This window comes from Thamnophis sirtalis, unplaced genomic scaffold (genome assembly GCF_051295495.1).
Source record: "Thamnophis sirtalis isolate CommonGarterSnake01/CBP01778 unplaced genomic scaffold, rThaSir2_p1.2 scaffold_10, whole genome shotgun sequence".
NCBI classification, from domain to species: domain Eukaryota; kingdom Metazoa; phylum Chordata; class Lepidosauria; order Squamata; family Natricidae; genus Thamnophis; species Thamnophis sirtalis.
The window spans coordinates 62,050,347-62,073,677 of NW_028261390.1; the positions used below are offsets into that span (position 1 = coordinate 62,050,347).

General features: G+C 41.1%; 2 protein-coding genes across 4 annotated transcripts in view; one reads left to right on the forward strand and one right to left on the reverse strand.

The window, feature by feature from the left end:
• Positions 1-1,540: 1,540 nt before the first annotated feature.
• The window catches only part of PAICS (phosphoribosylaminoimidazole carboxylase and phosphoribosylaminoimidazolesuccinocarboxamide synthase), a 58,529-nt gene continuing 36,738 nt past the window's right edge, over positions 1,541-23,331 (reverse strand). For 2 of the 3 annotated variants that reach the window (XM_087724702.1, XM_087724701.1), the window contains exons 11-19: positions 16,302-16,350; positions 11,936-12,133; positions 8,046-8,224; positions 5,902-6,081; positions 5,687-5,800; positions 4,279-4,362; positions 4,003-4,186; positions 3,678-3,836; positions 1,541-2,053 (exon numbers count right to left, since the gene is read on the reverse strand). In XM_087724702.1, coding sequence (XP_087580828.1) covers positions 1,887-2,053; positions 3,678-3,836; positions 4,003-4,186; positions 4,279-4,362; positions 5,687-5,800; positions 5,902-6,081; positions 8,046-8,224; positions 11,936-12,133; positions 16,302-16,350 — 1,314 coding nt within the window. In that variant the 3' untranslated portion in view covers positions 1,541-1,886. Of the gene's footprint in view, positions 2,054-3,677; positions 3,837-4,002; positions 4,187-4,278; positions 4,363-5,686; positions 5,801-5,901; positions 6,082-8,045; positions 8,225-11,935; positions 12,134-16,301; positions 16,351-16,439; positions 16,590-23,331 lie in introns of those variants that run through there. The other variant, XM_087724703.1, reaches the window with a different exon arrangement.
• The window catches only part of PPAT (phosphoribosyl pyrophosphate amidotransferase), a 66,954-nt gene continuing 61,620 nt past the window's right edge, over positions 17,998-23,331 (forward strand). Inside the window, exon 1 of the mRNA XM_087724707.1 lies at positions 17,998-18,182. Within this exon, the coding sequence (XP_087580833.1) occupies positions 18,055-18,182 (128 nt within the window). The 5' untranslated portion in view covers positions 17,998-18,054. The remainder of the gene's footprint in view (positions 18,183-23,331) is intronic.

Below are 23,331 nucleotides of genomic sequence, written 5' to 3' on the forward strand. Positions count from 1 at the left end.
TCTGGGACAAAACAATTGTTTCACTCTGTTCAAATAAGTTTTTCTGACTAACACTAATTAATGTATTTTGGAAACTTTCAAATTAGGGATTATTAAAACTGAACATTAAATGCACCAATAGTTCATGCCATCAAAACGAATGGTTTTTGGAATAAATTATTAGATGAAATCTAATGTAAAGAAGGCAAGTTAGATACATACATCTGTATATCTACGTCTCCCATTTTTTGACCTGGAGTTTCATTTTTACACATGTAGCAGCAGCATTGAAAGGTTGCTTGGCTGGCTCAACATCGCTGTATATTCCCTGTCTTAGCCCAGCAGCTCAACTGCTGTATAGAAACTTTGCAAGGAATGCTTTTGTATGAATAATTGACAGGTATTGTTTTTAATTTGTAGTTGATGGGTGGAACAGCATATAATTCTATTATATGCTGTTTCTATTCTATTAATATTAATTAATAGAATATTAATATTCTATTCTATTAAGAATAAGTAGAATATGTAATTATAAAATGTCTAATATTGTTAAGTTTTGTATTCCCTTGAAGATGCATCTTCCCATTTTAAGGTAAAGGTTAATTGAATTTAAAAGTCATATGCCTAACTTCAGTTGTGGCCAAATGACAGATCTGCATATAACTGCCTAAAAAGATGAGTAGTGCCATACACCAAGCATTCTGTAGTTTTTCTGTGTGCTATTAAGCAAAATGAAGTCATGCCTCCTGGAGAGTCAAGGGTGCTTCACTAGATGTTCTCAAGCAAGTCAGCCATTTGCCTGAAATAGTAGAATACTTGCACCACCCAGACAGCTAGACTGGAAGACCTTCAATGTTCATTTCAACTCTCTAATCTTACATAGTGATACAAGTGAATCTTAGAAAAGCTAAAGTAAAATAACAAGGATGACAGAAGCCCTATATGGGCATAGATATTGTCTCTGCATGAAGATAGGTGTCCGAGTTAGAAACCAAATAGGTACATGTGTCAGTATATTGGCCTTGAAATTAACCTTGAAATTCAATGCTGCCTTTAGTGTGACTTACTTTCAACTCAATTGGTTTAAGCAATAATATGGTAGTCAGTTTGTAATTGATAAACACATTGTCAACATGCTGGCCGTGATATAAAAAAAAATCAGTTCTGCCCAAGATATTGACTCCAGGATGCATACAGTTCATCAAGAAGCCTTATGTAGCATCCTGGCATTTTTCAAAGCCGAATCTTCATAGTTGCCAAGTTCATTGCCATCACCATTAGCCATCAAACAACTGGTGCGTCAGGTATTTCTGTAAGGTCTACAATGGTAAGTTGCCTGTGGCCTTTATAACTTAAAAGTTACAAAGGCTTGCTCAAAGCTATCTGAAGGTCAACGGTTAATTAGCTTTATATATTATCAGCTTTGTATTTAAAGCCAATTATAGGAAAAGCTTTGGTAAGAACCTTCCCTACAAAAAGTACTTTTAACATCTTGAATAACTTGTCTTATATATTTGATTTCATAGTGGGCCACATTCTAGAACAAAAGCAAATTGGTCCATTTACTAATGGCATTGCTATCTTTAATATAAATTTTAGGAGAATCACCATATGGCATATTCTGTACAGGGTTACAAGTCGACACAGGTAATATTTCTCTTTTAATAACCAGTCATGATGGGTCAGTAAGATCTATTCTATCTCAATGCACATAACTCTGCTTTCAAGTTACATTGGGCTAGAAAATACAAGATTAGTTGTTTACAATAAGCTTAGAACACAAAAGGGCACCTGTCCACTCTTTATCATAAAATAGATTAGGAACAGTTTCCCATTAGTACTTATACTTGGAATGATATGCCATCCAATTCTGGAAATTGAAATGAAACCGTGGCTTTAGAATTCATCTATAAAGTATATTCTCTCATCTTTTTGTCAGCCTGTTTTAGGGAGATCCATGTATTCAGAATGTTGGATCGCAGTTTTGCCCATACACAGTGGTCATTCAACCCAAAAATCTGAGCAGCAAATTGGGCAGCAGCTTCGGGTGAAAGAATTGTGGAACAGCCAAGACCTGTTAAAAAACAAGAAAATTTTTAATTTTTAAAATGTGTGATTGTAATAGCATTGCCATTAGATAATCCTTAGTGTGTCAAGAAAAACTGAAATGTAATATAGAATGTTTAACAATTCATACAGAACATTTCAGATGAATGTGGAAGACAAGATACCAAAATTTCTCTTCAGAACTGAAACTTGTTCAAGTTAGAGAAGGAGCATAACTTTTTAGAAAGTTAATGTTTACAGAGTTTAACAGAGCATGTTCCTTTGGCCAAGTCTGCACCAGGGTTGTGCAAGCTAAGCGTGAGCAAACCTAGATAAAGTTTGGAAGCAACACACACACACACACCCATACTGCATGAAATTTGTACAAGCGAAGCCTCAAGCGTGTTCAAGACACTTCTTTATCTGTGCATCTGCCTCAGTGGACCAATTGCTGAGAAATAACTAAGCCCATGGAGTCCCCTGATTGCTATCGTGAGGTAACTGGGAGAGTCAACGTATCCAACAGTCTCTGAGAGTACACAGGTAGTCCCCAACTTACAACCATCATTTAAAGACCATTCAAAATGACAAAAACTGAACTTACGGCTGGTCCTCACAATCACAACCCATTGCAGCATGCCTGCAGTCATATGATCGAAATTCAGGACTTGCCAAGCGGCATGAATTTATGTTTGCAGCATCCCAGGGTCATGTGATCACCATTTACAACTTTTCCAGGAGTCTCCCAACAAACCAAGGTGTAATGGGGGAAGCTGTAATTGCTTATTGATTTGCTTAACGACCAGGGCAGGACACAAAAAGGTAAAATCAGGCATGATTCTACCCACTGAATGACCACATCACTCAGCAATGGAAGTTCTGGTTCCACCCATAGTTGTATGTTGAATCCTACTTGTAGCCGTTGGTGAGTTATCACAGTTTCTACTGTGTTTTTATCTTTAATGCATCTTTCTATCTATTATCTTTGTTGGGCGGTAAGAGAAAAGCTAAAAAATAACCAGTCTAATCAATGCTGACAAACGTTAAGCACTGCCCAGGAAAGTATGAAGGAGGTTAAATTTATAGAATAAATGATATATTCATGTCTTTCAGAGAGCCGAGGTGGCGCAGTGGTTAGGGTGCAGTACTGCAGGCCACTTCAGCTGACTGCTATCTGCAGTTCGGCGGTTCAAATCTCACGGGCTCAAGGTTGACTCAGCCTTCCATCCTTCCGAGGTGGGTGAAATGAGGACCCAGACTGTGGGGGCAATATGCTGACTCTGTAAACCACTTAGAGAGGGCTGAAAGCCCTATGAAGCGGTATATAAGTCAAAAAAAATCTTAACTACAATGAAACTCATCATTTTATTCATGGGGGGAGGAGTCCAACTACTGCAATTTTTATTAAATACTGCTTTTGACCATAATCATCTATGTTATGTATACACACACACACACACACACACACACACACACACACACACACACACAGTAGAAACAGTACATTTAGAATCAAGGCATTCATTCATTCTAACTTTATCATTATTTTGAACAGAACTACAGCTGAAAGTAATATTATGACTTTACTTTCAAGTATTTACTATCTCCCAAAAAATAATTTGTTCGAAGTGTTAAAATGATAAAACTTTTACCAGTAGGCATTCTCAGGGATGACCATATATCCTGGGCACCCCAATCAGCTGAGAGGGGAGGACAATTTACAACTGGATAAGCTGTGTTTCCAGACAAGACGGGTCCCAAGCCATTGCTTCTCCCAGCCACTGCAACAAACACTGTGGGAATCCCATCCCCTGAAAACACAAACAAAAACACATCAATGTGATACAGACACGCTCACCCAAACAGATTCTCTATTGATTTTCATTTCTTAAAACAGGAATTAATTTTGAGATGGCTATTGAACTTAAAACAATAGTTCACTAAAATAGGCGATTTAGACAAACTTGAGTTAAGTACCTTCATATTCAGCTTTGATCCTCAGTGTTTCATCTGGTCCTTTGTGAGCAGAGGTCACTCGCAATTCGCAAGGCACACCGTAACTGCCACACGCCTTTTTAATTTTTTCACAGTGACCAAGATCAGAAGTGGAACCCATGAGGACAACTACTCTGCCTTGTGTAGTTTGTGGTTTCAATAACAGCTAATAGAAAAGAAGATCAAAAGACAATTTAAAAGTACGAAAAACAATGATGTGGATTATCCATTTCCGTATCTCATAGATGGTTTCAGTACCTCCACTCTTTCGGCCACCCATTCAAAGTTTCTTTTCACCACTTGCAATGCTTCAGGTGTCACTTCTTTGAGGTCACGGTAAGACTAAAAGGACACACAAAAGAACAAAAGATTACATATAAAATACAAGAGACTCGCCTATCTCACAGATGTCAAACTCGCCGCTTTACATTGCCATCATGTGATGTTTCTCCCTTCGCGGAGCTGTGGTAGGCGTGGCCTGCACATGACACATTCGGCCTGCGGGCCACCAGTTTGACACCGTTAACCTACCTCGTACCTCCGTAAACTACCAATACTATAATTGACTGACTAGTCCATGCACATATTTATAATCTAGTTTTAACCCAGAAGTCCAATGTAATGATCAATAATGTGATTTATAAGTTGTTGTCTTTCCAATTCGTTTCTTGAAACTTCCTAAGTTTTACCTATCACTCAGAGGCAAGGCCATGTGCTTACCTAAATCTCCTTTATCAAGTTAGATAATTTATGTGTATATGATTAATAAAAGCATACTTCACTATGCTGTAACTAACATTTAACACATATTAATATGTGTTTACATCAAATAGTAGCCCCAGACGTAACAGCATATCTGAAGGGTGCTTTTTGTAGCTCATTATGAAGTAAACAATATTTTGGAATATGAATTTTGCATTCACCCATTTCCTCTTATTGCTGGAATATGTAGGTATTAATAGCTATTATCTTAAAATGTGCCTTATCATTGCCGGAACTATAATTGATTAGAAAAGTCTAAGTTAAAATGTGTTATGTATGTATGGGTATACACAAACCAGTGGTGGGTTGCAGGCGGTACACCCCAGTACATGTGTACTGGAGCCAGCCAGGAGCAGCGGATACTGTTCCGGTATGGTGCTCTGGAGGGCCCACCCGCCTGAGCTCCTTACCGGTGTTTAAAGGCTTCTGCGCAGGTGCATGGCGCATACAGTGCCTGCGCAATGCTCCACGGAACAGCTGGAGCATTGCAAAGGCGCTAAGACACATGCGTGCGATGCAGGCATCCATGAGGACGCCATCTGCCCTGTTCCAACTATACTGGTTGGAACGGGATTTGAAACCCACCACTGACACACACACACACACACACACACACACACACACACACACACACACACACACACACACACACTATTTTAATGGATAATTGAAATGTCTATCAGAAAACAAATAAATTAGCAGAAGGAAAGATAACTAATAGTTTTCCAATTTTAACTGTAGAATTTGGCTTTCCTCCATTTTCTTTCCCAACTTCTGTTTCACGGGAAGAAACAAACACAGAAGCTTAAGGAGAACAGAAGCAGGTTTCACAGCACAGATACATACACCTTGTAAAATTGCAATGTTGGCTTATTTTCAGAATCTGCACTGAAAATGGAATTACCTGTTTGTCCTTTTGTTGTTTTCTATCTCCAGATGGCCACAGCCTCCAAGAATCATTATCAATTACATCAGCAAGGACAATTTCTTTTGTGGCTATATTAACACCAAACTCAACCTAAAAAATGGAAACACGACACAAGAAAGGAAAGATTAGTTTAATCTAATACTTTCATCCCTTATTTTAAAAGCCAAGATCTAAAATACAAATGTACGTACTTTCAAATCAACCAGCGTACAATTCTGGGGTTGCCAAGCTTTTTCAAGTATCTCAAAAATAGCTCGGGTGGACTGGGCCATGATATCTACTTCTGTTTGTCCAATTTCAAGGCCAGCAAGCTTAAACTTAACTTCAATAATTTGCTCTTCAGACCACTGTGGATCATTTGCTGCATCATCCTGTGATGAAAAGTGAGATTTTATTGGAATAATTGATATTGTCATTAGCAATAAAGTTCAACTTCTCCATTCCGCACAGAAGCAAGCAACAGTTTCCACTGCGCATTTAGTTGAGAGTAGCTCTGTAAGTGATTGTTTTGGGTGGGTGGGCCTTTCTGATAGCTCTTTTTCTTCTTTCCTGCTTTATATAACAGTAGACAGCACTATAATGCCATGCACCACTTCTTTCAAACCAGGGGTCCCCAACCTCCTGTCTATGGACCGGCCAGCAACCGGACTGCACAAACAAGTGAAGTCCCCATCCATGTGATGCAGGCAGCACGGAAAACCACCCACCCCCTTTCTCCACAGAATCAGTCCCTGGTGTCCCAAAGTTTGAGGAGGGGCGCAATTATGTAATTTGTATTTTTTTTGTAGAATGATATGATGTGTGATGCTACTTGCTCTCTTGTGGCCTCCTCTGACAGATGCTTCCCAGTGCAGATGGCCATTCCTGCCAGAAGTCTAAAGAGAGAAGGCTCTCAGGCTGAAAAATAAATTGCCTATCCCAAGCTTTCACTCAACACAAACAAAACATTTCTGAAGTTATTACAGGCAGTTCTCAACAATCGGGACCAGAATGTTTTTGTTGCTAAACAAGGCGGTTAAGTGAGTTACACCTAACATTACCTTCATTTGCCACAGTTGTTAACTGAACCACTGCAATTGCTAACTAAATCAAGTTTCCTTATTAACTTTGTTAGAATCTGACTAGGAGGTTTGCAAACAGCCTTCACATGACCTTGGGACATTGTAGTCGACTCCTTGTCAGTTGCCAAGCTTCCAAGTTTGGGGGATGCTGTGATGGTTATAAGCACAAGGACCAATTGCAAGTTCTTTTTTTCAGTGGTGGTGTAACTTCAAACAAGTTGCTAAATGAATGTTTGTAAGTTGAGGACTGCTCGTACACAAACACTGACTTTCCTAATCAACAAACCTATGATTAGCATCTTGGGCATGAATACAAAGCACTTTTTAACAATTAAAAATAGGGATATATACATACATACATACATATATATTTAGTGTCACAACCCCTGGTATGCCCCAATTATGGGAGGAAGCTAACTGCTTCCATTATCTGTCTATCGGCTCGTGACAAGAGACCATCACGACAGAAACCCAATACTTTTACTGTTGCCTTTGTTACATTTGTGTTGTATTTGTGCTGATAAATAAATAAAGGGAGACTAGTATAGATCTATTTCAAGCTATTTAGCTCTCATCAGCTAGCCATACCCTTACTGGGATTCGAACCTGTGCTGTATTACATCTTAGGCAGATGTCTTAACCATTAAGCCACAGGTCCTCCTCCTTATCATGGAAGCAGTTAGCTTCCTCCCATAATTGGGGCATACCAGGGGTTGTGACACTAAATATATACCTACCTCCCTGGCTTCAGCTGATAAGGAGGAGGACCTGTGGCTTAATGGTTAAGACATCTGCCTAAGATGTAATACAGCACAGGTTCGAATCCCAGTAAGGGTATGGCTAGCTGATGAGAGCTAAATAGCTTGAAATAGATCTATACTAGTCTCCCTTTATTTATTTATCAGCACAAATACAACATTTTATATATATATATATATATATATATATATATATATATATAGATAGATAGATAGATAGATAGATAGATAGATAGATAGATAGATAGATAGATAGATAGATAGATAGATAGATAGATATAGATAGATAGATGATAGATAGTGTCTAAGAATCAATAGTGTTTTTAAGGATCACGTATATATTGCAAAATCCTATCAGTACTGAGCGATAAAGTTTGCAGGCAGAGGAAGTGTTTTTGGAATGCTTGGATTAGGATGTTTAAGGTGAAGCACATATTTAGCTTGAGGTTCAAGCTTTCAAAAAGGTGACAATTGTTAAATTATATAAAACTCTCATCTCCATTTCATGTTACCTACCTTATAAAACATCTCAATTTTGGGTGGGTAAAATTTGTAGCCCTCTTCAACACCAGGATTTCTCTTCAGAAAAGAACCAGTAGCGACTCTTCTACAAACCCATTCAATCGGAATCATTTCGCAGTGAGCAGCCATAAATGCCGTATCGCTGTATTTTCTCACAAAAGCGGTTTTGATGCCTGTAATAAAAATTTCTCATCAAAACAGACTTCTGTATCTCAATTGCTAATAAGTAAAATATGCAGCCTACATTCTAAAACAGAAATAAGGACTGAGCCATTTTGGGGCAAAAACCAATGAAAACTTAAGAGACCTGGGATCTTCATCCAGATCAGACAAACTTATTGCTTTTTGTGAAAATCCCAAGCATGATATTTCACCTATATCTAAGCAATCTATTAGTTTCAAACTTACAGAATAGGAATTGCTTTTATTAGATCAGACTGGGAAGATTTTATAAGCCAAGAGTGGTGAAGGGACTAAAACTTAAAAAAATATTTAGAGACATAGTAGAGCATAATTTAATTTTTAAAACTTCCATAAAAATCTAAGGGCATGATTTCCTGAACTTAAAACTATAAACAGGAACTTTTTAAACCTTAGGTGGGCTTAGGAAGGAGAAAGTGTTTTCCCAATGTAATAACATAGTCTTGGATTTAAAAAAAGTTTAAATCAATCCTTAGCAACATAGTTATAACCAATTATTATAAACATTAATGTTAATCAACTTGTCAAGAACAGTGTTGACAATTTCTAGAGGTCCAGCTGGGAAAAATCTCTTTATGTCTTAAATGATCTAGCCTATTATATTTGTTGGTTTTTGTTCTGACCGAGGCTTCCCAAGAGCCTAAAGCAAACTCCTGGTCCTGACAAAACAACAACAACAACAACACCCTTTATTAATTTACTGTGAATTTTGCTCATTCACATCCGGCAAAGTCTTTCAAGGGAGGATTTGGCAGTCACAGACCTTATCTGGCGAGTCACAAGCCAATTAATCGAACTAATTGTCTCCTGCAAATTCCACTCTCCTTTCGCTCCTTTTTTATTTCCTCTGGGAGGGGCCATTCATCGTCCACTTGTGGCCTTACTCCCAAATTGACCCCTGTTCTTTAGCTGTTCCCTTCGTCTGGCCACTCTGTGCATGCGCACACTGGGAACAGGCTCCAGCTGTTCGTCTGCCTCACTGATGTCTGACTCTGAAGGCAGCTGATAACTGGCATATGGCTCTGGCCCCCACTCTGCTTCCGACACAGAGCCATAATAATAATAACAACAACAACTACTACTACTACTACCACTACTACTCCGCCATTGCCGGTCCCAATCGCAAAATACCAGGACTTAAAAATCGAAATTCAACGACTATGGCACAAACTAGCAGTGGTAATTCCAGTGGTAATTGGCACACTGGGTGCTATTCCAAAAGCACTGGAATTACATTTAAAACAGTTAAAAATTGACAAAAGCACCATCAGTCAAATGCAAAAAGCCGCACTGCTTGGATCTGCACGCATATTACGAAAATACGTTACGACGTCCTAGGCCGCTAGGTGGGGCCCGACTAGTAACCAATGCCAAATCCGGCAAAACAACTGGCCACTGTGATACAATTGTATAATAATAATAATGTGTTAGTATTTGATTTCATGCTATGGGGAAACGTATTATTTGTTCATTCACTACCAATCATGCAGGTGGCAGCATCTTTCTGATCTTGCCAAGGCTCCAAAACTAAGCAGCAAAACTGGTTGGCATCTGACTGGGAGAGAACTTCAAGGAGTACTTGAACTGTACAGTAGAACATATTAGACTACAAAGTGGAAAAACAAGTAACATCCCTTCTGATGCAATGAAACAATTTCAATAGCTTCATGAAATCATCAGAAAGCATGCCTGGGAGGAAACTTCACTTTCGCTGTCCTATTACCAAAACTATATTAGTCATACAAAAAGAGAGGAATGAATAGACATGAATGGATACCCAAAATCAGTGGCCATAGATATATATTTTTTCTTTTTGTGCTAAATGCACCACCTTTATTTGTTAATGAGGCAGGAAGAAAGGTAGAGGTTTACCACAGAATATTATAAAATGTTGCAACACTCCATGCCGGAGGGGGGGTGAGAGAGAAGGGAGTTGGAACGCAAGAAAAGATTCCATGATGTTAATTTTTAATCCTGAAAGCAACATTTCTTCATAACATACTAGCGTGAGGCAAGATTTGGAAGTACAACTTAATAAACTTTGATATACAAATTTTGACAAACAAATGCAAGGATGACAACTTCAAGCAAACGTTACCTTTCATGGCTGAGGGGGTAAAATTCTAACAATTCACCCTTAAGGATTTTAAATCAAGTTATTAAAACTTGTGCAAAGTAAACAGGGGGGAAAATCACAGCATAGATAGTAAGAAATCATAGCAAAAGGCCATGACCTCAAGTCCTGGGTTAGCCATGAAAGCCAGTTGGGTGATTTTAAGGCAGTCTCTCACTCCAATTTGCTTCACAAAGTTTTGTTGCAGGGAAAATAGGAGGAGGGTATAGGGGATATGTTTGACACCTTGAGTTATTTGTGAGAATAAAGGTGGGATATAAATGAATGAATAAATAAATGGATGCAGTGGCAGGGAAATGCATACATAATATTAGTAGGTGGTCTTCAATCACTTTTTCAAAGTTTCTACATAGGAACATAACCAGGTCTTGTTTTCGGGATGGTTATAGAATTAGCATGGGCTTGATGGGCTATGAATGTCCTCTAAGAAGTGATCTCGAAAAGGGGCCATTGATTTAGAGCTGCAAGCTGACCTCTTGGCCCTATCCAGAAAAACCTCCATGAGCCATTCTACACATTTTCTCCAACCAGCCAGGTATCTTAGTCGTGTAAGAATCCCAACATTCAAAAATTCCTCTTCTTTAGCCAGATTAAATGCCCTTCCAACAGCTGTTACAGAATAAAGATACAAAAAATCCCCTTCCAGAGATTGAGTTTATGTGGTGGTGGAATAATTGAATTGACAGAATATGTTATGCTCTATTGTCTTCTCTATGCAGTAGCAAGCCAGGAATTATTATCTCCACTTTTACTAAATATCCTGATCATTCCAATTTGTTAGGTCAAAATGTCATTTACCTGACTAGAGCTATAAATTTGGAAAACTCAACTTAGTTTAAAACAGCCAATAATAAGCACTTAAAACATGTTTTCCTCACCAATCCATTTGGAAGTACTGTATATGTCAAATTCCACTACTTAACTTTCCAATATCTTCTTCCAATGTTAATGGAAGAATGTTAAGGTAAAGGTTCCCCTTGCACGTATGTGCTAGTCGTTCCCGACTCTAGGGGGCAGTGCCCATCTCTGTTTCAAAGCCAAAGAGCCAGTACTGTCTGAAGATGTCTCTGTGGTCATGTAGCCGGCATGACTAAACCCCTGTTACCTTCCCACCAAAGGTGACTATTTTCCTACTTGCATTTTTACATGCTTTCAAACTGCTACAGGTTGGCAGAAGCTGGGACAAGTAACAGGAGCTCACTCCGTTACAGTGCTAGGGATTCAAACCGCTGAACTGCCGACCTTTCTGACTGACAAGTCTTAGCCAAGCCACCACATTCCTTCAATGTTACTTAATGATATAATAGACAAATATTTCATATGACTCATCTATGGAGAAACTAATTTATATTTTTTAATGTGAAAAGAGTGTTACTGTTGCCTTCTTGAAAGTCCTATGCTCCTTCAGCATATAGTCACAAGATCTCTTAATTATAATAAAACCAAGAAAAATTACCATTACAGCAAAAAGTTTCCATATAATGAGGGCATTATTGCTTTATATACAGGGTTACTCTCCTGCATGCGGGTTAACTTTCCCACCACCTACCAGATTCTTGAAGCAATTGGAACACACAAGATGTTGTTGTATTTGAGATTGCAGCCTTCCCTTCCATGATGTTCTTTCTCGCTGCATTTCCAGCAGTTATTTGGTCCTTTGATTGCATCAGAACACATCCTGGGTAATTCAGCAATTCGTAAACTTCTTTTGTTTTCCCCTCATTTATTTTTTTGCCCAGTTTAACTTCTGGAGAAATAATTGGGGAAGGGAGATATTTTTTACATGAACATAAATAAAAACAAGGCACTGAATTTTAAAAAGTTTACAGAACAAACTTGTGCATGTTTACTAAGAAATTCCTACTTTATTTGGGGAATCTTAAACTTGGAAAGCATTATTCTCTCTGCAATTTAACACTTAGTTTGAATATCAAAGACCACTAGTCATTCATTTTGTCCACCAAATGCCTTGTTTGTTTGGCCACGTTTTTATTTTCAGAATTGTGTTCTTGTGTCAAACTTAGTCATCCCCCCCCCCAAAAAGACCCACTATATTTTAGCATGAGCTATGAGTGTTGTGAGCTTGTTTTGCTGTTGCTTTTAACTGAGAAGAGGAGAAAGAGAGCGAGAGAACCATCTCGCATTATAAGCTTTCTGAAAAGGAAACAGAGTTGAAGTCTTTTTAGTTCCTATGGTAACAAATGAATTGCTGAATGCAATTTATTAAATAGTCCAGATAGCCATCCCTCTATACTTTTCTTGTGCTGTCTGTTCACTATATAATAATGGAATTTTCCAGTAATAATTTTAGGAAAACAAATATAAAGAGATGTAGAGATATCTGTGTGTTTTACTAAAGATTGTGATAGTTATAAGCAAAAGCTAGATTTTATGTAAAAAACTAGTTATGAGTACCAAGGAAAAAAACCTAACTTGAACATCATTTCCTTCTGTATTACATTTTCGTGGCACGACAAAACCGCGCTACGCAAAATAGCGTAGATTAAATCGCGTCACTAAAGTCGCGACGTCATCATCGCGCGTCATCACCGCGGGGACAACAGCGCGGTGACAGAAGGGCGTTCTACATGCTTCGTTCTTTGCCTCCAAAGGTAGCCCTCCTCCTCCAGCTGACAGCGGCAGCGGGCACGGGGCAAAGCGGGCTGCCCAGCAGCAGCAGCAGCCCGCGGGAAGGGTCCAGCTCAGCCGCGGGGGGCAGCAGGAAGCCCGCGGGGGGCCCGAGCAGGGCCGCCGACGCTGGCGGTGGAGGAGGATGCAGCAGCGGCAGCGGCTGAGGCTCTCCCGGGGCCGGCGAAGCGGGCTTGCCCGGCAGAGGCAGGCCGCCCTCTTCTTCCTCAACAACATCTCCTTGGATGGGCGGCCGCCGCCACCGGGCAAGCCCGCTTCGCCGGCCCCGGGAGAGCCGCCGCCGCCGCCCGCCCTGCCTCTTCCTCCGGGGGAGGCGCCGGCGGCAGAGGCCGCCCGTCCAAGGAGATGTTGTTGAGGAAGAAGAGGGCAGCCTGCCTCCGCCGGGCAAGCCCGTTTCGCCGGCCTGGGAGAGCCTCAGCCGCCGCCGCGTCCTCCTCCGCTTCCTGATGCCCCCCGCGGCTGTGCTGGACCCTTCCCGCGGGCTGCTGCTGCTGGGCAGCCCGCTTTGCCCCGTGCCCGCTGCCGCTGTCAGCTGGAGGAGGAGGGCTACCTTTGGAGGCAAAGAACGAAGCATGTAGAACGCCCTTCTGTCACCGCGCTGTTGTCGCGGCGGTAGGGTCGTTTTTTTATTAGCGCTTCGGACGCCGCGGATTTGCCTCCGCACTTATGTCGGCGCGGATAAGGGCATCGCGGTTTTGTGGTGGAACCTACATTTTAAATTTCTGGACAGCTTTCTGACAATTATCAATCCAACTTTTCTTCCCTAACTCTATTCATCTTTTTTTAGCAGCTTACTTAACAATATTAACTAGACATCTCAAAGATTTGAAAAATATTGTGAACTTTGAACTGATTAAGATATTGCTTTAATGTAGATGTTGGAAATCTTCACATACATTTCTCCAGTCTTTTGAGAAGCTGTCCATCCAAATCTTAAAGTGATACATAGAAAGTTTGATATTGGAAGAATATGCATAAAAGAACCAAATTCAGTGATTCCGATAGATCCCGCATATATATTTTAGGTGATCTGAATTTGAAGTTTCATATTGCTAAAAGTTCATACCATGCATAATGGGAGCCTTTATCAGGCTGTAAAAGTTTCAGAACAGAGGGAAAGTTCAACCAAAACTTTGCCTATTGGGTCCTGAATATGGTATAACAAACTAGATAGCTAATAAACAGTAGAGGCAGAAGGACCAATCATCTCTTAAGTGAATATAAAATACAGGTAGTCCTCGACTTACATCCACAGTTGAGCCCAGAATTTATGTTGCCAAGGGAAACATTTGTTAAGCGAGTTTTGCCCCACTTTGACTTTTCTTGCTACATTTGTTAAGTGAATCACTGCAGTTGTTAAATTAGTAACATGATTGTTAAGTGAATCTGTCTTCCCCATTGAATCTGCTGATCAGAAGGTCACAAAAGACAATCACGTGGCACCAGGACACTGCAAGCGTTATGTGAACCAGTTGTCAAGCATCCAAATGTAAAACGTGTGACTATGGAGATGCTGCAATGGTTGTAAGGGTGACAAATGGCCATAAGTCACTTTCCAGTTCTGTTGTAACTTCGGTCACTCCAATGAACTGTTTTAAGTCAAGGACTACCTGCACAGGGCAGTTTCCTTGCAGTCTGCATAATGCATTCAACCCAGAACCCAAATGGAGAATTCAGCACATCTTTCCTATCAGATATTTGGAATGGCTTAATTCATTTCCCATTCTAGCAGAGACCAACCACTGGAAAGTAAACAGTTAAAGCAAAATAACGAATGTCTTTTGTGTCCAACAGCCAAGTTTTCGGAACGTCTTAAATTCCCAAGTTAGGGGGAGCATTACTGCCAGCATCTCCAGGCAATGTAGGCCTACCGATCCCCAACAGCTCTGGAGGTTCCCCCCTCCCCTTCAAACCTGAGAATGGCAGAGATTGCACTGCACACATTGCAACGCAACCACATTGGAAGTCCCAAAGGGGCTTTTACCAGGAGGCAACTGGACTTTCTTTCTGGTCATTCCAGTCTCATGCAAGAAGTTTCGTCAGCCATGACTGGATGGTGGGGAATGGAAGGATTTATATTCCTTGCACACAGCTGGTGATTTGCATCCTTTTAGAGCAGGGCTTGGCAGCCTTAAACACTCAAAAGAGCCATTTGGACCCATTTCCCACAGAAAACACCGGGAGCCACAAAACCCTTCCGGTGCCTGACTATTCCCTAAGCGGCCACAAAACTAGTATATGTAGTTGAATTAAACACCGGGGGGGGGGAGGGAGGGGTCAAAATGCTCCATAAATCACATGCCAGTGAGTGTTTCATATTGGCAGTTGTGACACATATTTTGAGTGATAGGGAGCCGCAGTAGAGGGATGAAAGAGCCGCATGTGGCTCCAGAGCCACAAGTTGCCAACCCCAGTTTTAGAGGGTGGTTGAGGCCACCTGGAGTGGTGGTCACCAACCAGTGGTCCGCAGAAAACATTACTTGCATTTTTTTAAAATATTGCACTAAATACTATTTATCTTTTTTTAAAAAAACCTTCATATTAGCGGTCTGCGAGATTTCAAATTATGAATTTAGTGGTCCCTAAGGTCCAAAAGGGGGGGGGGTGACCCCTGACTGGAAGGTTATCGCATTGGAACAGTTTGTGGAGTCCTAGATTAAAGGAGCCAAGGTGGCGCAGTGGTTAAATGCAGCACTGCAGGCTACTTCAGCTGACTGCAGTTCGGCTGTTCAAATCTCACCACTCATGGTTGACTCAGCCTTCCATCCTTCGGAGGTGGGTAAAATGAGGACCCGGATTGTTGGGGGCAATATGCTGACTCTGTAAACCGCTTAGAGAGGGCTGAAAGTCCTATAAAGCGGTATATAAGTCTAACTGCTATTGCTATAGATGAGAGACTCACCCGACGGGCAGCAAGGGAATCCTTTTCATTATTATTATTATTATTATTGACCTGCGCCTCATATCTAGGACTCCACGTACAAGGCGAAAGCGAATGGGCCCGAGGTGATTCGCCTTGCAAGGCGCGCAACGCAATCTCTGCCCGCCATTCTCAGGATGGGAAAACCTCCAGAGCTCACTTTTCTCCCCCTCTCAAAGAGAGTCCCTTCTTTCTGAACTCCGGCAGCCTTCCGAGGGCGGGGAAGAAGAAGCGGCAGCGGCGGCTCCCCTCAGGCGCTCCACGTGCGCACCCAGCGGCCGAGCTCGACTCCGGCCAGCGGCGCTTTTCCAACCCTTTCCCGCGGAGGCGAGCTGAAGCCACTCACCTGAATGTATCGGAGGCATGGCGGCGAAGGGAGCGGAGGTCCGGGACGCCTATAAAAAAAAAAGAAAGAAGAAAGTAGAAAGGCGAAAAGACGGGTGAAGAGGAGACGCCACCTGCCAGGAAAGCCCCGCGCGCTTACCGAGGAAGAGGAGAAAAGGGGGGGATGAAGACCCAGAACAGCTGACTGGGGGTGCGAAGAACTGGCGTCGGGGCCGCGTAAAGAAGAAGGGGCAGCGGCGGAAGGGGCCGGCGGAGCGGAGGGTGGAGATTAAGCCGCCGAGCCCACCCAATGGCTGGCGGCTCGCGCGCGGGGTGGCGCCCCAAAGTGCACCACCCCGGGCTCAATCTTCCTCCCCCCCCCCAAGGAGGGGGAGTTCGGGCTACCTCAGCCTTCCAATCTGCGAGAAGCTTCCACCTCCGCCCCTCCGCCTTCCTCACCCCCCCCCGGCCTCTGAGGGCAGCGCTTGTTGCGCCCGCATCCACCCCATGCGCGGCCGCGCCGTTTCGCCAGGCCCCAGGCTTGTTTGGCGCCAAAGTTCGCCCACGGACCAGTCCCCCCACGGGGGAGCTTTTCCCTTCCCTCAAAAGAAGCGCGGCCCGGGCCTCCCTCAGCCAAAACTCTTTTCTTAGCTCCATCCTCCCCCGACCCCAAAGTGCGAAAAGTATAACTTTTCGCAACTTTTATCATTTTTTTAAAATCGTTTTATTAAGGCTTATAGGCCGCCCTTTTCCCTGAGGGGACTCAGGGCGGCTTACAAATCATGGGATAGGGGAGTGCAAGACAAAAAAAACATAAAACTCTGCGTGAGTAATAAAAAAAGAAAAAATAACAATAAAACACAACTTTCATTCAGCAACCGACTTTGGGGTCGGGTCGGGGGAGGATGGAGCTAAGAAAAAGTTCTGGCTGAGGGCCAGAATAGATAGATAGATAGATAGATAGATAGATAGATAGATAGATAGATAGATAGATAGATAGATAGATAGATTAGTTAGAGATACATAGAGATAGAGATAGATAGAGATAGAGATGATAGATAGATAGATAGATAGATTAGATAGATAGAGATAGATATATATAGATAGAGATAGATAGATAGATAGATAGATAGAGATAGATATAGATATAGATAGATAGATTAGATAGATAGATATAGATAGATAGATAGAGATAGAGATAGATAGATAGATAGATAGATTAGATAGATAGAGATAGATAGATAGATAGATACATAGATAGATAGATAGATAGATAGATAGATAGATAGATAGATAGATAGATAGATAGATAGATAGATAGATATATTCTGGCCCTCAGCCAGAACTTATATATATAAACCCCACCAAATTTAAGACGCGGGTGAGGAGGGCAAATGAAAAGATGACCGGGGGGGGGGGGAGAAAAGTTCCCCTGCAAAACTTTAAGTTTTGAGGAAAGGCTGCAAAGAAAACGCTTCTTCTATCCCCTTCCTTCCTCCGCCTCCACAGAAACACACCCCCAAGCCTCGGGAGCGCCGCTCCAGTCAGGCGGCGCTTCCTTTCGCCGAGAAAACAACCCGGCCGCCCCCTCCCCATGTGAGTGGCTGTGTACGTATGTAAATAAGGCGGGTGGGAAACCAGGGGCGCGGGCGCTACAATCCCGCCTCCTCCTCCTCCTCCTCTTTTCCCACAAACTCCGGCGTCTGCAAGCGAGAAAGCAACCGGAGCAGCTCTGCGTGTTAAGCGCACACACACACGTGTTGGCCTCGTGAAGCATGGAATTCGAGGAGCTGGGCATCGGGGAAGAATGCGGGGTCTTCGGCTGCCTCGCCGCCGGATTATGGCCCACCGAGCTGGACGTGCCCCATGTGATCACGCTGGGGCTGGTGGGGTTGCAGCACAGGTAGGAACCGGGGGGGGGGGGAAAGGGTGGGTGGGTGGAAGAAGGCGTCTTGACAGGGAGGCCTGAGCCCCTCCAATCTTGTGGGGGGACCCACAGTGACGGGGGAACAGTGGGAGGAATGCGGTGGGATGTAAGAGCGAAGCCGGCGTTGGGTCGGTGCGGTCTGCTCCGATAACAACCAAAGCACGTGCTTAGGATGTAACCCCCCCTCCCCTCCCCCATATGTATAGCGCACTCTGCGCATGCATAAGATCCTTGCTCCCAAGTAAATTTGTGCGCGGGTTGGCACCCTGAAGTTTTCCTGTTCGCCTCCTGCAGTTCTGTCCCTGATTCCAAAAATGTAAAAAAAAAAATAAACATGTAGGAAAGATTAAAGTGTAACTTCGGATTATACAAATGATCCTAACCCTTCCTCAAACTTCCAGGGCTCATCCTGTTCAAAGTTTACAGGTCGGAGAGCCTCAAAGTTGCTGCAAATCTGCCTGATTTGGATGGCCCAATAAACACCACGGTCCTGTTGTAATATAGTTCCTTGTGTAAGCGTAGCGGTCACCCATGGCCCAGTGGATAACGGGGCATGCAGAGCCACGCTGAATCACACAGGAGACAACTGGCTCCGAGAAAGCCATAACATCTTGATAATGCATAACATAACATCCTGAGATGTGCCCTACCATTGACGTCCAGGATTTGACCATATAGAGAGAGAACTTTCCTGAAGCAGTAGATTAGAAATTGTACTTTTACAGGCTGTTTTCTATCACATGCTATTGCTCCTCCTGCCTTTGTCCTATCTCAATAAAAGGGGCTACCAGACCCCCAATCTGGGTCGCTCCATCCCGAGAAAATTTGTCTCCTGTCTTTTCTCAACATTGGCCTCATGGACGACCCACGGGAACATCACATTTGGTAGCAGAGGATGGTAACTTCACATGGTCCTCTTCCATTTACTTGGCCATATGGGTCTACAGCAACCTTAAAATGTCCCGCTGTAGAGTATTGGACACAAATGGGCTTTGGTAAACTGGTTTACTCTTGTTTTTTAGCTGTAGAAAAGTATAAAAACAAAATTTGGATATGGGTTTGTTTGACAACATATCCACCCCTTGCAGACTCTGCCCATAAATCCTTTCCTGCTGCAATATGTTTGCTCTGCCTACTCTACCCAGAAACACCAACAAGATAAAATCACAACCTCACTGGCCCATCCTTGTTTGCAAACACATGCTCATCTTATTTACTTCATATCTGTGCTTTATTTTCTGTTGGCTTCCTCTAATCCGATGCCTTTTTTCAAATTTCTTGGGGCTGGGGATGTTGATAGTTTTAATCCACCATATCTAGAGAGCATCAGGCTGGTCTCCCATCTCTTTATCCTTGTTTTCTCTTGCCTGCTTAAAAACTTGGGCTGAATGCATTTCTTCATGGAGTGATAAATTTCTACTTTCATCTTGGATCAATTTGCTCTCTGGGTGCTTCTTCCTGCTCACTTAGAAGGTTGGGACTGCTGAGCCAAATAGAAACCACCATTCTCAACCCTTTTAACAGGAGGGGCTCTAAGGATGTACTTTCTCTTAAGTTTGTGCCTATCCAGTGGTTAGAATGCAGTACTGCAGCCATCTGACTGCAAGTTTGGCAGTTCGAATCTCACCAGGTTCAAGGTTGACTCAGCCTTCCATCCTTCCAAGGTGGGTAAAATGAGGACCCAGATGGTTGGGGGCAATAGGCTGACTCTGCAAGCCTCTTAGAGAGGGCTGTGAAGCATGGTGAAGTGGTATATAAGTCTAAGCGCTATTGCTATTTCTTGGGAAGTAGCCATGCGAAATTAGGTTCTTGAATAATGATTATCTCTAACTTATTGTTTAAGTGGGGTCTTGTCTCTACCACTCCGTGTGACTGATGTTCCTCGACAAAATATCCACCACATTGTGTCCGAATGTCCATCAAGAGTTTACACCGGCCCAATGTCTGATTTTTTTCAACATAGACCACCCTGTCCTTGAATGGCTAGGTGGACGGGACATTAACATTTGAACTACTATAAGTCCATGTATTTGCCATATGCTCAATAAATAAACTTTTTAAAAAACTCCCTAGACTGCACAGGCAGAGATACTTGAGACACAACAGTCACTTTCTTGGTCAAAAAAGAATATTACATTGCAGTTACAAAACATTTACTCTTCAATCACACATTTGCAACTCAAAATAGTGACACCTATTTTTCCATCTCAGGAAACTTTCTTCCTCCCATCCCCAATATCATTAACTTACTTTTAAAGTTCTGCTCCTTGCTTTGATAAGTAACAGTTTGAAGTATCAACTTGCCATAGAGAGTAGCTATCCCTGCACATAGTACATGTTACATAAATGGTGGGTGAACATTAAGATTGTTTGTTTAGCTCTATGCATGCACAGATAGCAGAGTAACTGGTTTCCTGTTTTTAACATTCCATTTTCAACTAACTATAAAGACTTGTTATACACAGAACTAAATTCATAGTAGGTAATATTTAACTATAGTTGAATAAGGTAATTTTAGTAAGGTAATTTTAACAATGATTCTGTCTTCTTTCCCATCACTCTTGAATCAACCTGATGACCCAGTTTGAACATAGAACTGTATAAATTCTGAACTCTTTCACCTCTTGTAAGCCTTTTTAACAATGCATTCTCCAGTCAGACTGGAAAATATGGGTTTCAGGTGGGAAAATATGCTAGGATGTAATATATCAATAAAATGTGGTTGGTAAATCTAGATTAAAGATACATGGAAAAATAAAATTCAGCTGGGACAAATCATTCCAACATATGGAGCACAGAGGATTGTTAAAAATTGATGGAGGCATTACTGGTAGTTTTTGGTTAATGACTACTGATTCAGTAGACATTTAAACTTACGTTGGCATGAAATGAGTGGTATTTATTACTAGTCTTTGAAATTCTGGCCCTTGCAGCTTCCCTGCAATAGCAACAGCTGGCAAGAAGTTGGAAGTCTCAACCAAATGAGGTCCTCACTAACAACCCATGATGATTCACTTAATGACAGCAACCAAGGATTGCTGGAACTATCATCATCAAGAGTGATGTATCACATGACATACTTTATGATCACATGACTTAACAATGATCATTGTTAGGCAAGAACTACTTTATAAAACTATATGGCAAAAAAGGTACAAAAGAACCCTATCTTTAATATAGTCCTGAGAGCGTATTGGCATGAATTATAGCACATTATAAGTGAAGGGTAATAACACTACAGTGATAGACAGACAGACAGACAGAACTATGCAATATAGAAATAGACGGAACTATGCAATATATCTCTATATATAGATAGTGCCTTTTAGCAGAAGTTGGAGTATTTCATATGATTCCGTTGTACATAAAGTTTAGGGAATATTTTACATAGATACATAAAATAATTCATGTGTATGTATATGGAATTTTCTATCTGGTGTACTTTTCAGATAATTTAAAATGGCTCTAACCTATAACCTCAAAATCTTCCATCAATGTGAATGATGCTAAACAAATATAATGTGTGCCCTATGTAAATTATGTCCTAAATATATTTAAAATCTATGTCATGAGACTTAATTTTTTGAAAACTATACTCCCCCCCTTTCCCCCCCTAACTTTTATAGGCTGAATTAACAATAATGAGATTTCTTTTACAGGAATCTTTCTTCTTCTAATGCTAATATTCTAATATTGGGATTACTCCGAAGGTCACCTCAAACTGCTTTTGAATAGTTTTGAAACTGGAATTCTCAATAAAGCATAAGTAAGACCATATTATTAATAATCTTGGTCAGGCAATTAGTCTGTGTTAATCAATATATGAAAAAACGTCATGTAAGTCCTTGACCCAAACTGTTCTGTAACATTTGGAACAAGTTTTAGGCTTGTTAATCTTTTTCTAGATACTTCTACTTTTGAGAAATACTGCATTTTGGCAAGAATAGGATGATCAGAGATTGTGGGAGGCTCTGAATACATTCTACATTCCCCAATCAGAACAGTTTGGCAGTTAGTCAGCATGGTTAAGATTTCTTTGGAACGGGACAGAAATTTTTTACAGGAAAAAAAGGAAAAGTTTATACTTTTTAATCAAGGCCTTAGTGCTGTGGCTTCAATGTTTCACTTTCCTGACATTGTTGAAAAATAATAATGTAACATCATCTCAAAAGATTTATGTTTTTATAAAATGTATCCAGTCTGTTTGAAAAATCATTCTCCCCTATGTTCACTTAATGTTACTTTACAGAGATTTGTTCCCCACAATGTTCAGAAATATATATATATATATATGCAACATTATGGATTATTATACCTCCACAAGGAAAAAAATAGTAACATTAACATTTTAAAATACTGATTTAAAGTAATCCTATCTGACCTTTGTGAATGGCTTGAAATGGAAGATAATTTGTAAGCCTGATTTGCATTTGTTTAGCTTATTAAGTCTACTCTAGCCCTGAAAATGGTGATTAAAAAAAATCCATTGTGTAAAGCAGGAGTAGTCAACCTTTTTATACCTACCGCCCACTTTTGTATCTCTGTTAGTAGTAAAATTTTCTAACCGCCCACCGGTTGCACAGTAATGATGATTTATAAAGTAGGGAAGTAACTTTACTTTATAATATTTATAAAGGAGAGTTACAGCAAAGCCCTACCGCCTACCATGAAAGCTGGAACGCCCACTAGTGGGCGGTAGGGACCAGGTTGACTACCACTGGTGTAAAGGATCAGTTGGGACAGTGGTGGGAGATGTTAGTAGGCCTAATTTACTTTCTATTGGGATCAACATTATTTCAAAATAAGTAGTTGGGTTTCCCTTGGAATGGAAAATGAATGTTGTTTTGTTTCTTTGTATCACCAAATAAAGGCTAAGGAGTTTACTTAGAATGTAAACTGTATCTATGCTTAATCTATCTATCTATCTATCTATCTATCTATCTATCTATCTATCTATCTATCTATCTATCTATCTATCTATCTATCTATGTATCTATGTATCTATGTATCTATCTATGTATCTATCTATCTATCTATCTATCTATCTATCTATCTATCTCTGTCTATGTATCTATCTATATCTATCTATCTATCTATCTATCTATCTATCTCTATATCTATCTCT